The sequence below is a fragment of the Coregonus clupeaformis genome, unplaced genomic scaffold (genome assembly GCF_020615455.1).
Source record: "Coregonus clupeaformis isolate EN_2021a unplaced genomic scaffold, ASM2061545v1 scaf0041, whole genome shotgun sequence".
NCBI classification, from domain to species: Eukaryota; Metazoa; Chordata; class Actinopteri; order Salmoniformes; family Salmonidae; genus Coregonus; species Coregonus clupeaformis.
Genome location: NW_025533496.1, coordinates 452,073 through 474,460, shown reverse-complemented (window position 1 = coordinate 474,460; position 22,388 = coordinate 452,073). Strand labels below are relative to the sequence as shown.

The following is a 22,388-nucleotide window of genomic DNA, read 5'->3' as shown; positions in this document are numbered from 1 at the left end:
GTATCTTATTTTGTGTACAGTTCAGAGATGGCTTGATGCAGTGCGCAGCATAGATTGCATAGTCCTTTAGTCTCTAAGGACCAGCTGGCCAGTTGGTGAGGGCCACAGCACAGGGAAAGAAACTGTTTAGGTGGCAGGAGGTTTTGGTCATAATTGACGGGGTGACCGGGGTGGGAGGGGTCGGCGATGATCTTTCCTGCACGCTTCCTTGCCCAGTGTCCTTTTAACCCCCATCTGGAATTGTTCCTAACACATCCTCTGACACAGAGCCCGTTCTCAGGAGATGTCAGGGTGGAGTATGGTCCGTGCTATCTGGGATCCTTGGGACGTCCCTACCCCCCATTGAAGTTGAAATGTAAAATGGTTAAGGGTTAAGGCTAGGGTTAGGTAAGGTTTATGGTTAGGGATAAGGTTTAGGGGTAGGGACGTCCCAAGGATTCCGGATAGCAATGACCGAGTTAGTACACTCCCACTCAGCAAATTTAGGAGCACAGCCTCCTTTTAAGCCACTTGGGCCCTGTTCGAATTCCTTAGAAGTGCAGCTTCTATCCTCCATCCAAGGAAAATTCCACTCCAAAATGGCTTTTGGTATTTGTTTCATTAGTCCACTTTTTTGCATGTCAGCAATGAAGTTAAGATATAGAACTTTCAAAATATATAAAGCGTCACAGTATGATGCACATTTTTGGCACTGTATCAACAGTGGACTAATGAAACAAACACCAAAAGAGTTTGAGTGGATTTTCCTTTAAGGTAAATCACTGATTAGACATGATTGGAGAAGTGCACCGCCATATACTTTTCTCCAGTCATTTGTAATACTTCAGGGAAAGGAGGAAAGAAGGGTGCACTTTTAAAGAACTCGAACAAGGTGTGCTTGAAGGTAATAAAAGCAGGTTTTACTGGAGAAAGCAATACATTGACCTTTGCATTGAGTGGCACCTTCCTGAGGATTTCGCCCAGATACAGACAGAACAATTCAAAGGGGCACAAGATTGGACATTCTTAAAGACGACATCCCTTCAGCTACAGATAGACAAGTGGGTCCACTGTATGACACTAACACATTCCCAGCAAGAAAACCCCCCAAAAAGGCACTCAAACAGAAGGGGTAACTAACAAAGAGTCACTGACAACAACCAAAACAGGAGGGATTTTAGGAGGGGTTCTGAAAGACACTCATGGGGGTGTCCACTGAAAGTTGCATAGCAACAACTGGGACATAAAATACACCCACCATGAGCACCAACTAAATTTGCCTAAGTAGAGGCAAAAGAAAAACCCACAGCAAACTTAAAGACAAAAAGGTGAAGAAAAACAAAATCCGATAAAGGATTGTTTGTCTAGAAATCAAAATAAAGAGAGCCAACTAAAGGTGTTAACCCTCCACATCTAACAAGATAACTAAAGGTGTTGACCCTCCACATCTATCAAGACAACTAAAGGTGTTAACCCTCCACATCTATCAAGACAACTAAAGGGGTTGACCCTCCACATCTATCAAGACAACTAAAGGAGTTAACCCTCCACATCTATCAAGACAACTAAAGGTGTTGACCCCACATCTATCAAGACAACTAAAGGTGTTAACTCTCCACATCTATCAAGACAACAAAAGGAGTTAACCCTCCACATCTATCAAGACAACTAAAGGTGTTGACCCTCCACATATATCAAGACAACTAAAGGTGTAGACCCTCCACATCTATCAAGACAACTAAAGGGGTTGACCCTCCACATCTATCAAGACAACTAAAGGAGTTAACCCTCCACATCTATCAAGACAACTAAAGGTGTTGACCCTCCACATCTATCAAGACAACTAAAGGGGTTGACCCTCCACATCTATCAAGACAACTAAAGGAGTTAACCCTCCACATCTATCAAGACAACTAAAGTTGTTGACCCTCCACATCTATCAAGACAACTAAAGGTGTTGACCCTCCACATCTATCAAGACAACTAAAGGTGTTAACCCTCCACATCTATCAAGACAACTAAAGGTGTTGACCCTCCACATCTATCAAGACAACTAAAGGGGTTGACCCTCCACATCTATCAAGACAACTAAAGGAGTTAACCCTCCACATCTATCAAGACAACTAAAGGTGTTGACCCTCCACATCTATCAAGACAACTAAAGGGGTTGACCCTCCAAATCTATCAAGACAACTAAAGGAGTTAACCCTCCACATCTATCAAGACAACTAAAGTTGTTGACCCTCCACATCTATCAAGACAACTAAAGGTGTTGACCCTCCACATCTATCAAGACAACTAAAGGTGTTAACCCTCCACATCTATCAAGACAACTAAAGGTGTTGACCCTCCACATCTATCAAGACAACTAAAGGAGTTAACCCTCCACATCTATCAAGACAACTAAAGGTGTTGACCCTCCACATCTATCAAGACAACTAAAGGTGTTAACCCTCCGCATCTATCAAGACAACTAAAGGTGTTAACCCTCCACATATTTCAAGACAACTAAAAGTGTTGACCCTCCACATCTATCAAGGCAACTAAAGGTGTTAACCCTCCACATCTATCAAGACAACTAAAGGTGTTAACCCTCCACATGTATCAAGACAACTAAATGTGTTGACCCTCCACATCAATCAAGGCAACTAAAGGTGTTAACCCTCCACATCTATCAAGACAACTAAAGGTGTTAACCCTCCACATCTATCAAGACAACTAAAGGAGTTAACCCTCCACATCTATCAAGACAACTAAAGGTGTTACCCTCCACATCTATCAAGACAACTAAAGGTGTTAACCCTCCACATCTATCAAGACAACTAAAGGAGTTAACCCTCCACCTCTATCAAGACAACTAAAGGTGTTGACCCTCCACATCTATCAAGACAACTAAAGGTGTTAACCCTTCACATCTCTCAAGATAACTGTAGCACTGGGCCAGCACAGGTGAAACACCTTCCCACTAATGAGATGGCAACCAGCACAGATGTAACACATACTACGTGCTAACGAGCTATACGTGCTAAAGTCCAACCTCAAAACGTAAATGGAAAAACAAAAACCTGTAACACTGGAGCAATTAGACACCATACAATATGACCTTACGGACGGCGTCTATCTATCGTATAAGTGAAAGAATCAGATTAATCCTCTAGCCCCCTCAAACTCAACTCTGAACCTCGAAGCCAGTTCCTTTGCGTTTTTCCATTGTTCTCCTCTAAATCGGGGACTGATTTAGACCTGGGACACCAGGTGGGTGCAATTAATTATTAGGTAGAACTGAAAACTTGCAGGCTCCGGACCTCATAGGGTAAGAGTTGAATACCCCTGCGAGTCTAGCCTATTACATTTCCCCACAACTCATGACATTCCATTACACAGCTACAATGAAACTTAGTGGAAGTGAAGTCTGGGCTGTCTGCCGCAAGGACGAGGTTAGACGTGATACACAGTCATTGATTTTCCATTTCTGCAGCGTTGTGAAGTGCAGCCGTGTCATGTCAATAAAGATAAAGACTTGTCCTGAACCCTAAAGTGCTCCTCTTCTCTCCGCTCATCCGCTCTCCTCTCCTTTCATCCCCTCTCCTCTTCACTCATCCGCTCTCCTCTCCTCTCCTCTCCTCTCCTCTCCTCTCCTCTCCTCTCCTCTCCTCTCCTCTCCTCTCCTCTCCTCTCCTCTCCTCTCCTCTCCTCTCCTCTCCTCTCCTCTCCTCTCCTGTCCTCTCCTCTCCGCTCCACTCCACTCCTCTTCGCTCATCTCCTCTCTGCTCCTCTCCTTTAATTTCCTCTCTGCTCCTCTCCTCTGTTCTCCTTTCATTGCCTCTCCTCTCTGCTCTTCTCCTCCCCTCTCCACTCAAAACATTCACAGCTAGTGTTCCATATCCAAAGGCTTCAATCATTGTAGCATTGCAATGCTTGGTCTTTCGTCCAACTAAAAGCTTATAAAGATGAGTCAAGTGGCCTTCAAAAACAGAGGAAACTGAATGTGAGCCTTGTGCATGTGATGTGCATGTGATGTTTACCAGTAGAGATGTGTGTCCAGGCCTAATAAAGTTCCTTGTATGTACGCCCTGTGGTTACATATTCTTCGTTTAGGCCTTTGTGTTTGAGTCTGACTCATCTGCCCATTAGCCTAGCTAACATTTGCCCCTGCAATTAGCACCATGTCATAATGGCAAAAAGAAAAGCCTGAGAAATATGTAAATCTGGTTCCTGGTTAATGACACGGTATGTCTAAGTATGTGTCCCAAATAGCATCCTATTCCCTATATAGTACCCTGCTTTTGATATTTGAAAAAATATATAAATATATTTTATTTTTACTCACACTTCATGCGTCATCCATATGACGGAAATCCGTCGCAGTGACGGAGAACTTTCACCCCTGTATTTGGGACTCAGTCTAAGTGGAGTGACTACATGGAGCCTTGTCAAAAGGCAGGTGGGTAAATGCAGGTCTTCGCTTTTCATCAGTGAGCTAGGGTCTGTCACCACGGGCCTAAATTGTTTTAAATGCACAGCAATTAACTGGGCTGAGGTCTCTATTAAGAGCCTTTTGTATCTGGGATTTGTTTGGCGTGCGCTGGTCTTTAAAACTGGCCAACTAAGTAAAAACAAGGCTTACGGTAAATCGTACATGCCGGGCACAGTGCATACGTCCCAAATGGCACCCTATTCTCTATGTAGTGCACTACTTTTGACCAGAGCCCTGCACACAAGTAGTGCACTAGTATAAGGAATAGGGTGCCATTTGGGACACAACCAGTTTCTAACTAGCCAGCCCGCCCACTCAGTCAGATGTGATTTGCTGGATTAACCAGTCTCTTAATTAAGAACTCAACATAACAAAGGGGCTTTAATGATTAATCCATTTTACACTACTTTGGTTTTGGATATTAAGGACAGAGAGCCTCAGACTGCTTCCCAAATGGTACCCTATCCCTTAAGAGTACACTACTTTTGTCCAGTGCACTTTATAAGAAATAAAGTGCGATTTGGGATGCATCCTCCCTCCACTTCTCCTGGAGCACATGAGGGAGTGAAGTGGAGCTCCTCTTAAAACATTTTGGGGACACACCTTTGACTGATATAGTTGCTTGAGGCTTGAATTTAACTACTAAAACATCCTGTTCTCGTGAATCCCCACCTGCATCCTAGCAGCAGGTGCCTCCATGAGTTATGGACATAATTTCAGGCTTGAGACGGGAGGCCCAGTTTGGTTTGATCACATGCAATCAGGGATTATGTTAGCACATGTATGTATCACATAACCAACATTAAAGATGTCTGCTGTCTGGGGTGTCTCTATGTCTGTTCATCTGTCCCCTAAAGACCACCTTCACAGGAGTGGAAAACTGTTGGCCATGGCCCCTAGCCGGTGGCAGGTACTCACATGCTCCTCTGTGCAGCACCATGGCTTCGCTGGAGCAGCTTTGCTTGTTGTTTTCTTGTCAGGCTGATGAATCTGTGATAGAAGAAGAAGATTACTTTATTGTCCATTTACTATGAGAAACTGATATGTTTTTTGGAGGGCATATCCCTGGTAGACATACTCATACAATACAGATACATAAACATGGTAGCATGTGTGGCTCAATTGGTAGAGCATGGCACTTGCAACGCCAGGATTGTGGGTTCGATTCCCAAGGGGGACCAGTACGAACAAATAACAACATGTATGCACTCACTACTGTAAGTTGCTCTGGATAAGAGCGTCTGCAAAAAAAATACAAAAAATAAGGAAGCCAAATGAGAATCAAACCACACATAATATGTGTCCCAAATTGCTCCCTATATAGTGCACTACTCATGACCAGGGCCTATGGGCCTACTATAAAGGGAATTGGGACTCAGCCATAGATAGGCCCACTGTTAAGGAGGGGGTCTGTGCTGGGGCCTGGGGTGAGGACTCCCAACTGTGGGATAAACTCCCTCAGACACTGACCTGCAAATCTGCTTATTTCAGAGTTTTAGAGCCTCATGGCAAGAGTTTACAACAACAACAAACCTCATTTGAACTAAAACACATAGAGAAGATAGCGTTCGTATCACCAAGGTTTGTAAATTCAATTCCCCCCATGGGCCACATAGTATGCTGAACATGTGCATATAACCAATAAAGCCAAATTATATCTTAATAAAACCTAATTTGAACCAAACACAAGTAAGAAAGGAAGATAGGTTGGCAATATCAAGGGTTTGTAAGTTCAATTCCCACCATGGGCCACATACAGTATGCTGAATATGTACATTCACTATAAGTCCCTTTGGATAAATAACCATTCAAATCTAATTAGTTCCTTCCTAATAAAAGTCAGCACAATTAGTGATTTGTTTTGTTTTCCATGTACCTCTAAAAACCCCCTTAATGATCTGTCCTTTCTCCTTAAATGTTACTTCCTGACCTCGAAAGACTTCTAAAGCAATTTAAATAAAATCACATTACAACAAAAACAAAGTCATTTAATGGAAAAAGTGCCTATGAATAGTCTTGACATCCCTTAGAACAGTTCTAATGGTCATTCCTCAGCTCAACTTCTCTATAATGACTGCGTCCGAAATGACACCCTTGACATACTTAGTGCACTACTTTTGACCTGAGCCCTATGGGAATAGGGTGTTATTTGATATTCAGCCAATGACAGAGTTAAGAGGAAGACCAAGGGGGCATATTTAACTGAGCCATCTTAGATTTGTCTTAGATGTTTCTGACAGGCAGGGAAATCTAAACCTGAGGAGATCATGATATTAAACACAGATTATAAGATTATGAATTAAACACAGTTTAGTAATCCAGACAAACACGCATTGCGGATAGAACCTCATTTAGGACCTTGGTTGGTTTGGATTCTGGGAGGCATATTTTGTGCATCCCAAATGGCACCCTATTCCCTATATAGTGCACTACTTTTGACCAGGGTCCATAGGGCTCTGGGGCCTCAATTATAACCTTTGAGTACATTTTACACTAAATATCTGCATGTGCCATTTCTGAAAAGACAGCACATGCACAAAAATAATGTTTTCCATTATAAATCAGACCTGTCGTAAAACTGTGCATGCGTGAATGAGCATTATAACTCCGGCTGAAAAACGCCCATCATTCACCTTCTATGGTGACAATAACGCCCTTATTTGCTGTATACTTTGGAAGTATTGGAATTAGGCCAAGACAGTATCTAAAGGAAATAGCAATGGCGAACTTGATCAAACTCGGGCCTCTTTCTAGAGCTACGACCTGAAGATCACTGACGTCATCATGATTCGACCTGGTTTTCCCAACTTCCCAGTTGTCTTGAAAGCAGCATAAATCCAGAGAATGCCAGACTTTGATGACAAAATTTGCCCACAAAGGACCGGCGCGTCACCTTCCTGTTCAAGTGAGCACAGCACAACAAGGTGAGTCCAAAACTGTATTGTATGCTGCTGCATAAATGATGATATATGCCAGGGAGATATGTATACTGTAGCTAAGAAAGTAATACTGAGTGTATGTTGTGTAGTAAGCTGTTAGTAGCCCATGTGCCTCACCCTAATAATTTGGTCTATTTTCCCTTCTTAATTTCGCCTACTGTTCTGACTTGGTGGTGCACATGTAGCCTATAGCCTGTTTTATAGAAATGTAATCATCTAATATTTTAAGAGCTTTCATTGTCTGCTTATATGCCCCCTTTATTTATCCTACGGTTCTGACTTGGTGTACAGGGAGAACACTGTAAGAACGGTCCATGTTCTGAATTCTGTTACTGTACATTTCAAAAGTGCTAAACAAATAGTTATATTGACTACGTCCATCCTAGCTCTCTCATTAATGTCTTAATCGAAATTATGGATTGCCTCTTATCCGCTTGTCGTCCCCTTATGCCATAGTTTGTACATCTCAATTGTCAGTAGAAACCACATTTGTTTAAGCAAGTCAGCCATATCAGCTATGTTTTTTTTAAGGCAGTAAATGAGGCTGAATGAACTGTTTCGCTGCCAGACAAAGCTCCGCTGATAGCCAGGTGTAGCAGTGATAAGATGTTGGGACTGCTGTTGGGACAGCTTTATGTAGGCCCTAACAGTTTGTGGGCACCGTTTGTCACCGTTATAGTGCAATTAATGTATTGTTTAGTGTTGTGTTGTGTTGTGGCTTTGCTGGCATGCATCCCACTTTATTTATGTTTTGCCCAACCAAGATTTACATGCTAAAATCACTACTGCTTACAGCCTGAATTTAAAATCCATTACATTGAGATTTTTTGTCACTGGCCTACACACAATATTCCATAATTTCAAAGTGGAATTATGTTTTGGGTATTTTTTACAAATTAATTAAAAATGAAAAGCTGAAATGTCTTGAGTCAATAAGAGATTAATTCACCTTTCAGCATGACAATAACATAAAGCACAAGGACAAGTTGTTTACCAAGAAGACAGTGAATTTTCCTGAGAGGCCGAGTTACAGTTTCAACTTAAATCTGTTTGAAAAAATCCTTGGCAAGACCTGAAAATGGTTGTCTAGTAATGATCAACACCAATTTGATAGACTTTGAAGATTTATTTTAAAGAATAGTGGGCAAAAGTTGCACAATCCAGGTGTGGAAAGCTCTTAGAGACTTGCCCAAAAAGACTCACAGCTGTAATTGCTGCCAAAGGTGATTCTAACATGTATTGACATGTACTTATGTAATCAAGATACATTAGTGTTTTCTTTTTCATTATACATTTTTTACAAATGTTAGAATTGTTCTTCCACTTTGACATTACAGAGTATTTTGCATAGATCGTTGACAGAAAATGACAATTAAATCCAGTTTAATCCCACTTTGTAACAAAACAAAATGTGGAAAAAGTCAAGGGGTGTAAAGACTTTCTGAAGGCACTGTATGTATAATGTATTATGTTTATAAATGAAACATTGTTTACTTGAACATTTTGACATTACAGTATTCAGATGTAGCCTACAAACATAACATTTGGAAAGATGAACCGTCTGCTCTAGCGTTAAACTGCGCTTTGGATTGGATCGCATAGAGCAAAATACTTGAAATAGCTTTTCTATTTACTAGGCTACTGTGAAGTGGGTCCAGTTAAATGAGAGATGGGATGAATGGTAGCCTATCCTAACTTGTAGGCCTATAGCTAATTCATGAGTATGAAACCATCACAGTCAGAAAAGGTGGGGAATTTATTCTGCAATGATCATGGAAATGAAATAAATATAGGAAATAGATGCCTATTTCTAATTATTTTAGAATGCAAAGATAAAATAAATAGATTTTAGCTGTTCTCTCTAACGGCAAATGATTGCATCTTGTTATTATATTTAGCTACCTGTTTTATTGTTATGAATAAGAGTGTCAGCATATAGCATTTGCACAAGGCTACTACTTGGCTTTTTCTTTCTTGCAATGCAATACTTCAACCACTAGAAACAGTGCGTATGCATGGTCTAAAGTTTGCAGGCGGATAAGCGTGTTCTCAAGTTTAGTTTTTATAAATACCAACTTTTGCATGAAAACGGCACACATGTTTTGGCGCATATTTTGTGCATACACAAAGTTTATAAATGAGGCCCCTGGTCAAAAGTAGTGAACTATAAAGGGAATAGGGTGCCATTTGGGACGTACCCTTGGTGTGGTTGGAGACAGAGGTCACTTCTTTTTGGGACTAAACCCCCTGAAGGCCTGAGTCTTGCATTCATCACAATTAACCCCTGTACCACACTCAGCTTCCTGTGCTAATCATGCAGTGAGCCACAGCACCAGATCGACTTTCAAATTAAGCCACTGACTAACACTGCTTGCTCCCAAATGGCACCCTATTCGCTATATAGTGCACCACTTTTGACCAGGCCCTGGTCAAAAGTAGTGCACTACGAACATGGTGTAATTTGGGACTCACTATTGAGTGCTGATGCAACTGGGGAGTAGTTGAGCCACTCGCTCTGACAAGGTAACCTGGGCAACCTAAGGAATGGTGTGAGGGGGAGCCACATAATGGGAATTACAATGGTTGCCTTGCTGTGTGCTCACAGTGGAATTGGGCGTGTATTAGATTTTAAATGAATTTCAATGGGGAGTTCACTGGCCAAGTCAAAATAACATTCCCTTTGTTAGTGGTTCTGAGGATAGCCACATGGAAGGAGGTGTTATAAAAATAAAAAAAGGTTTTCATCCTCTACTGTCTAGCCTATTCGTCTTTGCTTAGTTTGCTGCTTACCCGGAAAAGTGAATTCCGTTGGAGGAGATACAGTATCATATCAACAAGCTTCGTCAATTACAAGCATTGCACATTGTAAAGCAACACAACATAGTTTAATATAGAACTTTATTTACAGCACTCAAAAGAAAGGAAAAGTAGAAAAGGGGCTGTGCAAGGATCTTTGAGTACACTGAATGGTGACATACAGCACTGCCCTCCATGAAAAGAACAGGGACTGTATAATCAAACCCATGCATCTTGGTGGCAGGCCAGATAGGGACTTCCCTCATAGGCGGCAAAGGAAGGAGTGAGCTTGGTCATATTCATTCAGACCAAAAGGAAGAAAACAGACTGAAACAGGGAAGGACTACCTGAGCTTGTCCAATAAGAAACATTCATTTTTGTTTTCCATTGCAAACGTTTTGCTACGGTATGCACTAATGAATACAACCCTGGGCTGGTTGGCTGTTATACAATTGGTACGGCCCACTAGACAGGCAGGGAGACTGGTTCCACAATCCAACGTAGGGATTATTTAGTTTGGTTTGAAACTCATGCCTCACTGTACGTCGGTTGGAAGAGTACCGGTAGGTCTAACTCAGGGATGGACTACTGGCATGTGGATCAATTTACCCAAAATAACAAAATTATAAATAATACAACTCAGTCGGGGTCTCAACTTACTGTTGCGAGGTAGAGTAGTAGAATACACAAGGTGCAATTTCGAAATTTGGTTGTGCATCAACAGTTTTTCTCTTGTTATGTCATAAATCACTCAATTAGCCCATGTCAGCTAAAATTTTTTAGATTGGTAAATTAGTCTAGTGGCCAGCTATCTAAACTTGTAGTAATCAAGGTCGAATTAGAGCCAGGGGGGCCCCCATTGATGTTGTTAGTCAGTCTCACTCAGATAGAATATTAAAAACTGCAAACAGTTCTCTCCACCCTATGGCAAAATGAGTAGAACTGCACGAAATTAACTCTAAAACTTACAAATTTGCATGAAATGAGTTATAAAATTGCAATATCTTCTCTCCATATCATGGCAAAATGTGTAAAATTGCAGCAAACAAGCTTTAAAACAGCAACATTTGCTCTACACCCCATGGCAAAATGTGTAGAATTGCACAAAATTAAGGACGGGGAGTAACTGCGGCTCCTTATGATGAGTTCAGATTTTTTGTGGCCTCCACCCCCATCAAAGTTGCCCATCTCTGGCCTAACCGATGAGGATTCTTAATATAATACAGATCATAATAGATTAAATAGATAAACTCTTTATCTGATCCATGAGACTATAGTCTGTTCCATCTGTTCTGACGACGCGGCCACAGCCACACCACAAGGAACAAATTATTTTCAAATCATTGTGTTCTGTTGGTGTGTGTGTGGGACAAATCAAAGTCCATGGCTGTGTCCTAAATGGCACACTATTCCCTATATAGCGCACAACTTTTGACCAGAACCCTATAGGGCCCTGGTCAAAACTAGTGCACTAAATACGGAATAGGGTGTCATTTGGTACACAGCCATATGGGACGGGGGCAGAACTAAGTGCTGCGGGAGCAGGAAGGACAGCTGTAAAATTGCAAATAAATACATCACATGAACAACAATTCGTCCGTAATGTAATACATTTGCAACAAGGCTGAACAAGCCCTCTCTAGCCTCACTCCACTAAATAAGAATCAAGCCAAGCGTACAGTGCCTTGCTAAAGTATTCATCCCCCTTGGAGTTTTTCCTATTTTATTGCATTACAACCTGTAATTTAAATGGATTTTTATTTGGATTTCATGTAATGGACATACAAAATAGTCAAAATTGGTGAAGTGGAATGAAAAAAAAAAACTTGTTTCAAAAAATTATTAAAAAGAAATAACGGAAAGGTGGTGCGTGCATATGCATTGACCCCCTTTGCTATGAAGCCCCTAAATAAGATCTGGTGCAACCAATTACCTTCAGAAGTCACATAATTAGTTAAATAAAGTCCACCTGTGTGCAATCTAAGTGTCACATGATCTGAGTATATATACACCTGTTCTGAAAGGCCCGAGAGTCTGCAACACCACTAAGCAAGGGGCCCAACCAAGCAAGCGTCACCATGAAGACCAAGGAGCTCTCCAAACAGGTCAGGGACAAAGTTGTGGAGAAGTACAGATCAGGGTTGGGTTATAAAAAAATATCTGAAACTTTGAACATCCCACGGAGCACCATTAAATCCATTATTAAAAAATGGAAAGAATATGGCACCACAACAAACCTGCCAGGAGAGGGCCGCCCACCAAAACACACGGACCAGGCAAGGAGGCATTAATCAGAGAGGCAACAAAGACACCAAAGATAACCCTGAAGGAGCTGCAAAGCTCCACAGCAGAGACTGGAGTATCTGTCCATAGGACCACTTTAAGCCGTACACTCCACAGAGCTGGACTTTACGGAAGAGTGGCCAGAAAAAAGCCATTGCTTAAAGAAAAAAATAAGCAAACACGTTTTGTGTTTTGTGTTCGCCAAAAGTCATGTGGGAGACTCCCCAAACATATGGAAGAAGGTACTCTAGTCAGATGAGACTAAAATTGAGCTTTTTGGCCATCAAGGAAAATGTCTGGCGCAAACCCAAAACCTCTCATCACCCCGAGAACACCATCCCCACAGTGAAGCATGGTGGTGGCAGCATCATGCTGTGGGGATGTTTTTCATCGGCAAGGACTGGAAAACTGGTGAGAATTGAAGGAATGAAGGATGGTGCTAAATACAGGGAAATTCTTGAGGGAAACCTGTTTCAGTCTTCCAGAGATTTGAGACTGAGACAGAGGTTCACCTTCCAGCAGGACAATGACCCTAAGCATACTGCTAAAGCAACACTCGAGTGGTTTAAGGGGAAACATTTAAATGTCTTGGAATGGCCTAGTCAAAGCCCAGACCACAATCCAATTGAGAATCTGTGGTATGACTTAAAGATTGCTGTACTCCAGCGCAACCCATCCAACTTGAAGGAGCTGGAGCAGTTTTGCCTTGAAGAGTGGGCAAATATCCCAGTGGCTAGATGTGCCAAGCTTATGGAGACATACCCCAAGAGACTTGCAGCTGTAATTGCTGCAAAAGGTGGCTCTACAAAGTATTGACTTTGGGGGGTGAATAGTTATGCACACTCAAGTTAATTTTTTTGGTCTTATTTGTTGTTTGTTTCACACACAAAAATATTTTGCATCTTCAAAGTGGTAGGCATGTTGTTTAAATCAAATGATACAAACCCTCAAAAAATTTTTTATAATTCCAGGTTGTAAGGCAACAAAATAGGAAAAATACCAAGGGGGATGAATTATTTCGCAAGCCACTGTAGATTTTCTAAACAACATTAGGAGAGTAAGAGCCTTGAGCTTCATCTGTGTGCTGTGTTTGCTAATGATTTCAGGCCGTTCCTTCTTGAAGTTCTGTGGGTTACTAGATCTGCTCTCTCCTCGCCAGCAGTTTTTCTCCAACAGGAAGAGCATCTTACGTTAATAAGAGAAGCAGCACAAAGGACTCTGACCCAAAGGCAATAACACACACGTCTTGTAGTGCTACAACTGATACATACAAATGCACATATAAAGTATGCCTCCCAAATGGCACCCTATTCACTCTTTATTCCATCCATGAGACTATATTCTCAACCAGAGCCCCTGGTCAAAAGTAGAGAGAATAGGGTTCAATTTAGGACGCATACAATAATACATCTTGTGTGGTAGGCTAGAGCTGATACACACGTACAGTGCATTCTGAAAATATTCAGACCTCGTGACTTTTTCCACATTTTGTTATGTTACAGCATTATTCTAAAATTGATTAAATAAATAAAATCCTAATCAATCTACACACAATACCCCATAATGACAATGCGAAAAAAGTTTGACATTTTTGCAAATGTATTACAAATAAAAAACAAAAATACCTTATTTACATAAGTATTCAGATCCTTTGCTATGAGACTTGAAATTGAGCTCAGGTGCATCCTGTTTCCATTGATCATCCTTAAGATGTTTCTACAACTTGACTGGAGTCCACCTGTGGTCAATTCTATTGATTGGACATGATTTGGAAAGGCACACACCTTTCTATATAAGGCCCCACAGTTGACAGTGCATGTCAGAGCAAAATCCAAGCCATGAGGTTGAAGGAATTGTCCGTAGAGCTCTGAGACAGGATTGTGTCGAGGCACAGATCTGGGGAAGGGTACCAAAACATTTCTGCAGCATTGAAGGTCCCCAAGAACACAGTGGCCTCCATCATTCTTAAATGGAAGAAGTTTGGAACCACCAAGACTCTTCCTAGAGCTGGCCGCCCGGCCAAACTGAGCATTCGGGGGAGAAGGGCCTTGGTCAGGGAGGTGACCAAGAACCCGATGGTCACTCTGACAGAGCTCCAGAGCTCCTCTGTGGAGATGGGAGAACCTTCCAGAAGGACAACCATCTCTGCAGCACTCCACCAATCAAGCCTTTATGGTAGAGTGGCCAGGCGGAAGCCACTCCTCAGTAAAAGGCACATGACAGCCTGCTTGGAGTTTGCTAAAAGGTACCTAAAGGACTCTCAGACCATGAGAAAGAAGATTATCTGGTCAGATGAAACCAAGATTGAACTCTTTTGCCTGAATGCCAAGTGTCACGTCTGGAGGACACCTGGCACCATCCCTACGGTGAAGCTCACAACCTCAGACTGGGGCAAAGGTTCACCTTCCAACAGGACAACGACCCTAAGCACACAGCCAAGGCAACGCAGGAGTGGCTTCGGGACAAGTCTCTGAATGTCCTTGAGTGGCCAACCAGAGGCCGAACTTCAACCCGATCGAACATCTCTGGAGAGACCTGAAAATACAGTGCCTTGCAAAAGTATTCATCCCCCTTGGCGTTTTTCCTATTTTGTTGCATTACAACCTGTAATTTAAATGGATTTTTATTTAGATTTAATGTAATGGACATAAACAAAATAGTCAAAATTGGTGAAGTGAAATGACAAAAATAACTTGTTTCAAAAAATTCTAAAAGATAAATAACGGAAAAGTGATGCATGCATATGTATTCACCCCCTTTGTTATGAAGCCCCTAAATAAGATCTGGTGCAACCAATTACCTTCAGAAATCACATAATTAGTTAAATAAAGTCCACCTGTGTGCAATCTAAGTGTCACATGATTTGTCACATGGTCTCAGTATATATACACCTGTTCTGAAAGGCCAGAGAGTCTGCAACACCACTACACAAGGGGCACCACCAAGCAAGCGGCACCATGAAGACCAAGGAGCTCTCCAAACAGGTCAGCGACAAAGTTGTGGAGAAGTACAGATCAGGGTTGGGTTATAAAGAAATATCAGAAACTTTGAACATCCCACGGAGCACCATTAAATCCATTATTAAAAAATTGAAATAATATGGCACCACAACAAACCTGCCAAGAGAGGGCCGCCCACCAATACTCACGGACCAGGCAAGAGAGGGCCGCCCACCAATACTCAGAGAGGCAACAAAGAGACCAAAGATAACCCTGAAGGAGCTGCAATGTTTTTCATTGGCAGGGACTGGGAAACTGGTCAGAATTGAAGGAATGATGGATGGCGCTAAATACAGGGAAATTCTTGATGGAAACCTGCTTCAGTCTTCCAGAGATTTGAGTCTGGGACAGAGGTTCACCTTCCAGCAGGACAATGACCCTAAGCATACTGCTAAAGCAACACTTGAGTGGTTTAAGGGGAAACATTTAAATGTATTGGAATGGCCTAGTCAAAGCCCAAACCTCAATCCAATTGAGAATCTGTGGTATGACTTAAAGATTGCTGTACACCAGTGGAACCCATCCAACTTGAAGGAGCTGGAGCAGTTTTGCCCTGAAGAATGGGCAAAAATCCCAGTGGCTAGTTTCACAATAAAAAACAATGTGCATCTTCAAAGTGGTAGGCATGTTGTGTAAATCAAATGACACAACCCCCCAAAAAATATATTTCAATTCCAGGTTGTAAGGCAACAAAATAGGAAAAATGCCAAGGGGGGTGAATACTTTCGCAAGCCACTGTAGCTGTGCAGCGATGCTCCCAATCCAACCTGACAGAGCTTGAGAGGATCTGCAGAGAAGAATGGAAGAATCGCCCCAAATACAGGTGTGCCAAGTTTGTAGCGTCATACCCAAGAAGACTCAAGGCTGTAATCGCTGCCAAAGGTGCTTCAACAGTAAAGGGTCTGAATACATATGTAAACTCCCGAGTGGCGCAGTGGTCTAAGGCACTGCATCGCTGTGCCACTAGAGATCCTGGTTCGAGTCCGCGACCGGGAGACCCATGGGCGGTGAACAATTGGTCCAGCATCGTCCAAAGTAGGGGAGGGTTTGGCCGGCAGGGATGTGGGTTTGTTTCCCACGGGGGGCCAGTATAAAAATAAAAAATACAAAAAATACATGTATGCATTCACTAACTGTAAGTCGCTCTGGATAAGAGCGTCTGCTAAAATGTAAACGTGATATTTTGGTTTTTAATAAATTTGCTAACATTTCTAAAAACCTGTTTTTGCTTTGTCATTATGGGGTATTGTGTGTAGATTGATGAGGGGGGAAAAACAATGTAATCCATTTTAGAATAAGGCTGTAACGTAACAAAATGTGGAAAAAGTCAAGGGGTCTGAATACTTTCCGAATGCACTGTATGCATATACTGTAGACTCTGAACATACTGTACATTCAAATGTGATATCCCCATGTTAAACTGGATCAATATGTCCTTTCCCTTCATATACACTTAGTATAGCCTTTCAAACTGCTACAAACATTTATATGGGGTGTTCATTTACATCTATCATTTCAGGCCATTGGGCAGGCAGACCTACTATATCAACAGCTATGTGGATGCAATTATAGACACTGATGATGCAATAATCAAAATAGTACACAACAAATGTTGGTTTTATATTGAAGTACTAGGATGAGGATTGGATAAGAGTTTGGAAGGAGCTGAGCAAAGGCTGGAGAATACCTGATGCTTTTTGAGAAGATGGGTCTTCTGTCAGCAGCAGACAATGGACCAACTACTCAGCAGCTTGATTAGAAGCAGGAAATGTGGTTTGAGGAGCAAAAGAGAGACCTGTCAAAGTCTCTACTGCTTCTTTGCAATGCAGGTGGCACAATGGAGAGGACTGGTGAGCAGAGTGGCCTGGTTCCCACGTGTTGCGGTCAGTCTTGTGTTATTATAAAAAGGTTGGTACCTGTTTTCGTATCCATTAAAAGGCCATGGAGTTGGACTGGACAACACTATCTTTTCATGACTTAAATGTGTATAGAAGCTATAGGGCTCTGGTCAAAAGTAGTGCACTATAAAGGGAGTCAATTGGGATGCATCCAGTGTCTTTACTGTCACCCAGACGTGATAATGCCACCAAAATATGGCAAGTATGTACTACATTGATAAATGGGAGACCACACACCACCATACACACACTAATTGCATCTAGGAATATGCAACTTTAGTGATTTTGGGGATCTGTGAGGTATGGCATTAATGGTAAAACAGAGTGAAAGTTAGGCCTACATGATCTAATGTTTTGAAGTGAGCTTTGCTCCTGACGGTGACAGAGAAAGCTATTACCAGTGAAGAACAGTGTCTTAGTTCTTAAAATGGCACCATATTGCCTACTCTACTCCCCATAGCGTACCACATTATGAGTCATAATACCCATAAAACCTAGCGGTCAAACAGGGAAATGATTCCAAACATTTTTCCACCATTCATTTTTCCCATAGGGGATTTTAGAAACACTTAAAATAAGGACTGTTTTGTGTAGGCTTACCCTGGTGTGACGTTTTGATAACATGTCAATCTCTTTAGGACAAGGTGACGTTTTTATCAATATATTCACCTGTATTTACCCCACCAAAATAAAATGCTAATTAGCTGCTAATGTGGCTATCATAAAGAACTACAAATGCCAGGATGATCTGGACGAGATTGCCGAATCGACGCAAAGGTAAGAATCTCTGGATTAACTATCTAATGTTAGCTAAATGTAGTAACTAATAAATTGGCTACATCTGTAGCTCAATTGGTAGAGCATGGCACTTGTAACGCCAGGGTAGTGGGTTCGATCCCCGGGACCACCCATTCGTAAAAATGTATGCGCAGATGACTAAGTCGCTTTGGTTAAAAGCGTCTGCTAAATGGCATATTATTATTATTTATTTAAATGGACAATTCTGTGAACAGTCTTGTGCCAGTTTAACATTTACACAATACCTGTTAGCAAAGGTGTCAGCTAGAGATGCAAAGGTGTCAGCTAGAGATGACGTGCAACAGCTTGCAGGGATTTGTAGTTTTGCATGACTTAGATACTAATTAGCATTTTCGAATCTGAGAGTAAATAGCGCCGAATATATTGAAAAAAAGTAACATTGTCTGAGAGATTTACATGGTTATCAAAACATCATGCCAGGGTAAGCCTACACAAAACACAGCCCTTATTTGAAGTATTTATAAAATAATCTATGGGGAAAATAAATGATTGGAACCATTTCCCTGTTTGACCACTAGGTTTTATGGGTATTATGACACCTCCACTGAGGGGCTCTATAGGGCTCAGGTTAAAAGCAGTGTACTATAGGGAATAGGGTGCCATTTGGGTTGAACGCAGTGTCGTCATTCCACCTCAGTTGGTCATGCTGACGTCACACCGATGCAGGGGAGGTGTTGAGACCAGAGTATTTTTGACCAAGTTAAGTCTCTTTGGCGATGAATACTGTACTTCTTTGGCTTCTTGTAGTTGACGGATATTCAAGGAGCAAAGTTCACCATCCTGCAAAATCATAAATGGGAACACACCTAAATATAGTCTACCTCATGAGCAAGCACAGATCCTGTAAGAGGTCTGATAAAGGTGATAAACATTGTAAGTCATTAGTATTAGTACCAGAATGTAAAATAGGAATAGAATACAATAACTTGTGGGCCTACATTTGGAAGAGGGTGTTGTGCAGTACTGAACATATGCAGTGTTCTACAGTATAACCATTTTACTCGCATATGTGCCTAAGTATTGTGCTGTGCGACCCGGAATGTTAATTTAGGAGCACCAGTGTGCCTAGAAAAATTAAGGATTCTAGCTTTATTAAGGCAAATATTTGTCATTGGCCTCCTAAATTTATTTGCATGCGGCTACATTTTTCAACTTAGGCGCACACGTGCTCCTTGTAAAAAAAGGTCAGCGTAGAATCTTGGTATGCTGAAGTTTAACCATCACTGCATCTAAGGTGTCATATCAGTGCATTTCTCATGCATGCGAAGGTCTCACAATAGATAATACAATAAATGACCTACTCACACTCAATGAAAAGTAAGACACTACAATGACAGGCTATTTGAGATCATTGAAACTAGAAGAAAATAGTTGTCCTTACCAAATAGCAGCTACACTTGCCCAAATAAGCCCTAAAACATCAAGTCCCCAGTAGTGTTTCAGTCAATTATGTCCCCATAACAACAAAACATGCCAATTCAGTTGAACCAGTTCCAGCTGATTTATTCAGTTTTGTCAAGATACAACCTTCAGCATGACGACAAGTAACGCAGATGATCCATTTAAGAGTAGCCTATATTGCACAAAATAATGAAGAAAACAATGTGCCATTAAGATGATAAAATGCAAGAAAATGCAGTTTCACACCTGCTATCTGGGACCCATTCACACAGATATACATAAACTCCTAACTTTACTATTTTACAGAACATATACAATCTTGAATCTAGTACCAGCAAATGAGGTCTATATTCCCCAATTGCAATTTAACTCCTTAAACGCCCCAAATCTGATCTAGTTCTGTACATACATAGCTTAAAATAAACGCAAGGCATTTAGATGCAAATTGATATATGTTTAACCCTTGCATGCTAAACGAAAATGAAACCGGGTAGAACTAGAAGTGCCTGAAAAAACCTCACTGAAAGCACAGTAAGAACATTCCCTTAGTTTAACTGTACAAAAATATGCCTGAAAATATCTTACTTTTTTAAAAAGATGAGGTATGTTGGTTATGTATCAAAATGCTGCTTCCTGCCATACCTGTGTTCTACAGCGGGTTTAGCCGACTTATCATTTCCATACCAGTAGGGATTCGGAACTGATAAGAAAAAAAACTATTGTGTGAAATACAGAAAATCACATTAAACCTTTTCAAAAGTTATACATCCTGAATGAACAGTGTCTCAGATTTAGCCTCGGATCTGCCCAGTCGTGTTTTCAGACCCCAAGTGGTTACAAGTAGGATGGGAATGCATAGTTCAGATTCTACTCTTTGTGGTCCACTTTTAATTTGAGCAGTTTCACTGCAGACCCGAGGAAAATCCATAAAACCCTGTCAGGGTGACATGAATGTCACTTTTTTTGCAATGGTACCACATTGTAACGAATCTTGTTTCAGTTCATGGAGGACCCCCTCCTTGGTAATCACAGCTCTGGGGAGGGAACCGGCTGATCATAACGCTGTCCCAGCTACTACCAGAGAATGACTCCTGTATTTAGTAGGTAAACACCAAATCTGAAAAGTTAGCCTCAAGCCAATCCCCTGCGATCATTTCGCTCAACTCGGGGGTGCAATAGTCTGGGAATTCAAAGTGAGAGCTGAGGCTGCCTTCACTGAAAGAGTCCAAGTCCTTATCCACAAAGGAAAGAGACAGATTCCCTGAATTCGAGTTCCCCAGCTCCGCTCCGTGAGCACAGGATGCTAAATTTAAACTGAAGTCAACCAGTAAATCATCCGCGTCCTCGCTGGAACTGGACGAGGTGGACACGGACCTGAATGAAGATGCTGGTGAGAGTGAAGCAGGACAAGTTGTGCTCTGCTTGGTAATGTTCTTGAAATTGTAGAACAGTCTGTTGGAAGCTGCGTTAGGATTCAGGGACTCCTCGTACATGCTCGCGACCTCCGTCTCGGCAGTGGAACTCAGAGTGGGGCTTGCGGGCACTTTGGCGATGTTGTATGGTATCGGTTCCTCGTCCTCCTCCACTTTAATCCGAGAGGACAGTTCCTCCTCGTAGTCCTCTTCGTCATCATCCTCATCGTCAGTATATTCCCTTTTTACAGACTTGCTAGTAGTTTTAAAGCTGGTGAAAACATAGTCGTAACGAGGGTCGTGAGACGGTCTAGTTTTCACCACCTTGGTAGTTTTCAATTTAGTGAATTTCTTACTGGGAGCTTTAACATGTTTGAGGCTGGTCTTCTCTGGTGACTGCGCCGCTGGTTTTGTGAAACTGTCGAGCTTTGGTTTCTTCTTGGGTCGGTACTTGTAGTCGGGGTAGTCAGCCATGTGTTGTAGCCGGAGCCTCTCGGCTTCCCTGATAAAAGGGATCTTTTCACTGTCCTTCAGCAATTTCCACCGCTTTCCCAGTCTTTTGGAGATTTCCGCGTTGTGCATGTCCGGAGACTGCTCCATGATCTTTCTCCTCTCGACTTTCGACCACACCATAAATGCATTCATGGGTCGTTTGATGTGACCGGTTGCTGTCTTGCACCAGTCGGCTTTCACGGGTTTCAGTGGCACCGGGCTGCACGCCGTCATTTCACTTTCCTCAGTGTCTGTAGCTTCCCTGGACATGCTACTCTCCGTCTCACTGTGTTCGGTTTGCTGCACCATGTTTCCGTCGTGTGTTTCAAAGCCACTGCAGGGTTTCAAATACCCACAGTCACTTTCTGCTAACTCCTTGCTTTGCTAGCTAACTTTGGTCACCCTGCACTTCCAGCTCATTCAAACAACTCTTTCTCTAAGTTATCAACTGCCTTCTTAACTAGTTATTTTGGCTTTCAGATCGGTTACGTCATTTCTTATTACCCAATCACGGCTCTTCACTCCGCCCAGCAGCCGCCAGCATTCCTTTAACCCTTTGCTGCCACACGAGATTTCATTGGTGATGGGGGCATGTGGGTGGAATTATTCATGCTGTCTGGATTTATACCTCAGTGGGTGTGCGAGACAGGAATATTGGATGCATTTATGGTAGGGATTGGATGGGAAGATACTACATTGGGAAAGTCAAAGATAAGTGCATCAGTTTCATAAAGTCCTCTCCATAAAACAGTATTATTGTATTGCATTGTTTTCAGTGGTGTAAAGTACTTAAGTAAAAATACTTTATTGTACTACTTAAGTAGTTTTTCGGGATATCAGTCCTTTACTTTACTATTTATATTTTGGACTACTTTTACTTCACTACATTCCCA

General features: G+C 41.8%; 1 protein-coding gene across 1 annotated transcript; it reads right to left on the bottom strand.

Annotated features, from left to right (window-relative positions):
• Nucleotides 1-19,667: 19,667 nt before the first annotated feature.
• Nucleotides 19,668-21,943, bottom strand: LOC121552418 (transcription factor Sox-11-like). The gene has a single exon (XM_041865345.2). The coding sequence runs from the start codon at nucleotides 21,802-21,804 to the stop codon at nucleotides 20,689-20,691; it is 1,116 nt and encodes a 371-aa protein (XP_041721279.1). The 5' UTR covers nucleotides 21,805-21,943; the 3' UTR covers nucleotides 19,668-20,688.
• Nucleotides 21,944-22,388: the final 445 nt, after the last annotated feature.

Coding starts and splice junctions, on each gene's coding strand:
- LOC121552418 (XM_041865345.2), bottom strand. CDS start 21,804: ATGGTGCAGCAAACCGAACACAGTGAGACGGAGAGTAGCATGTCCAGG.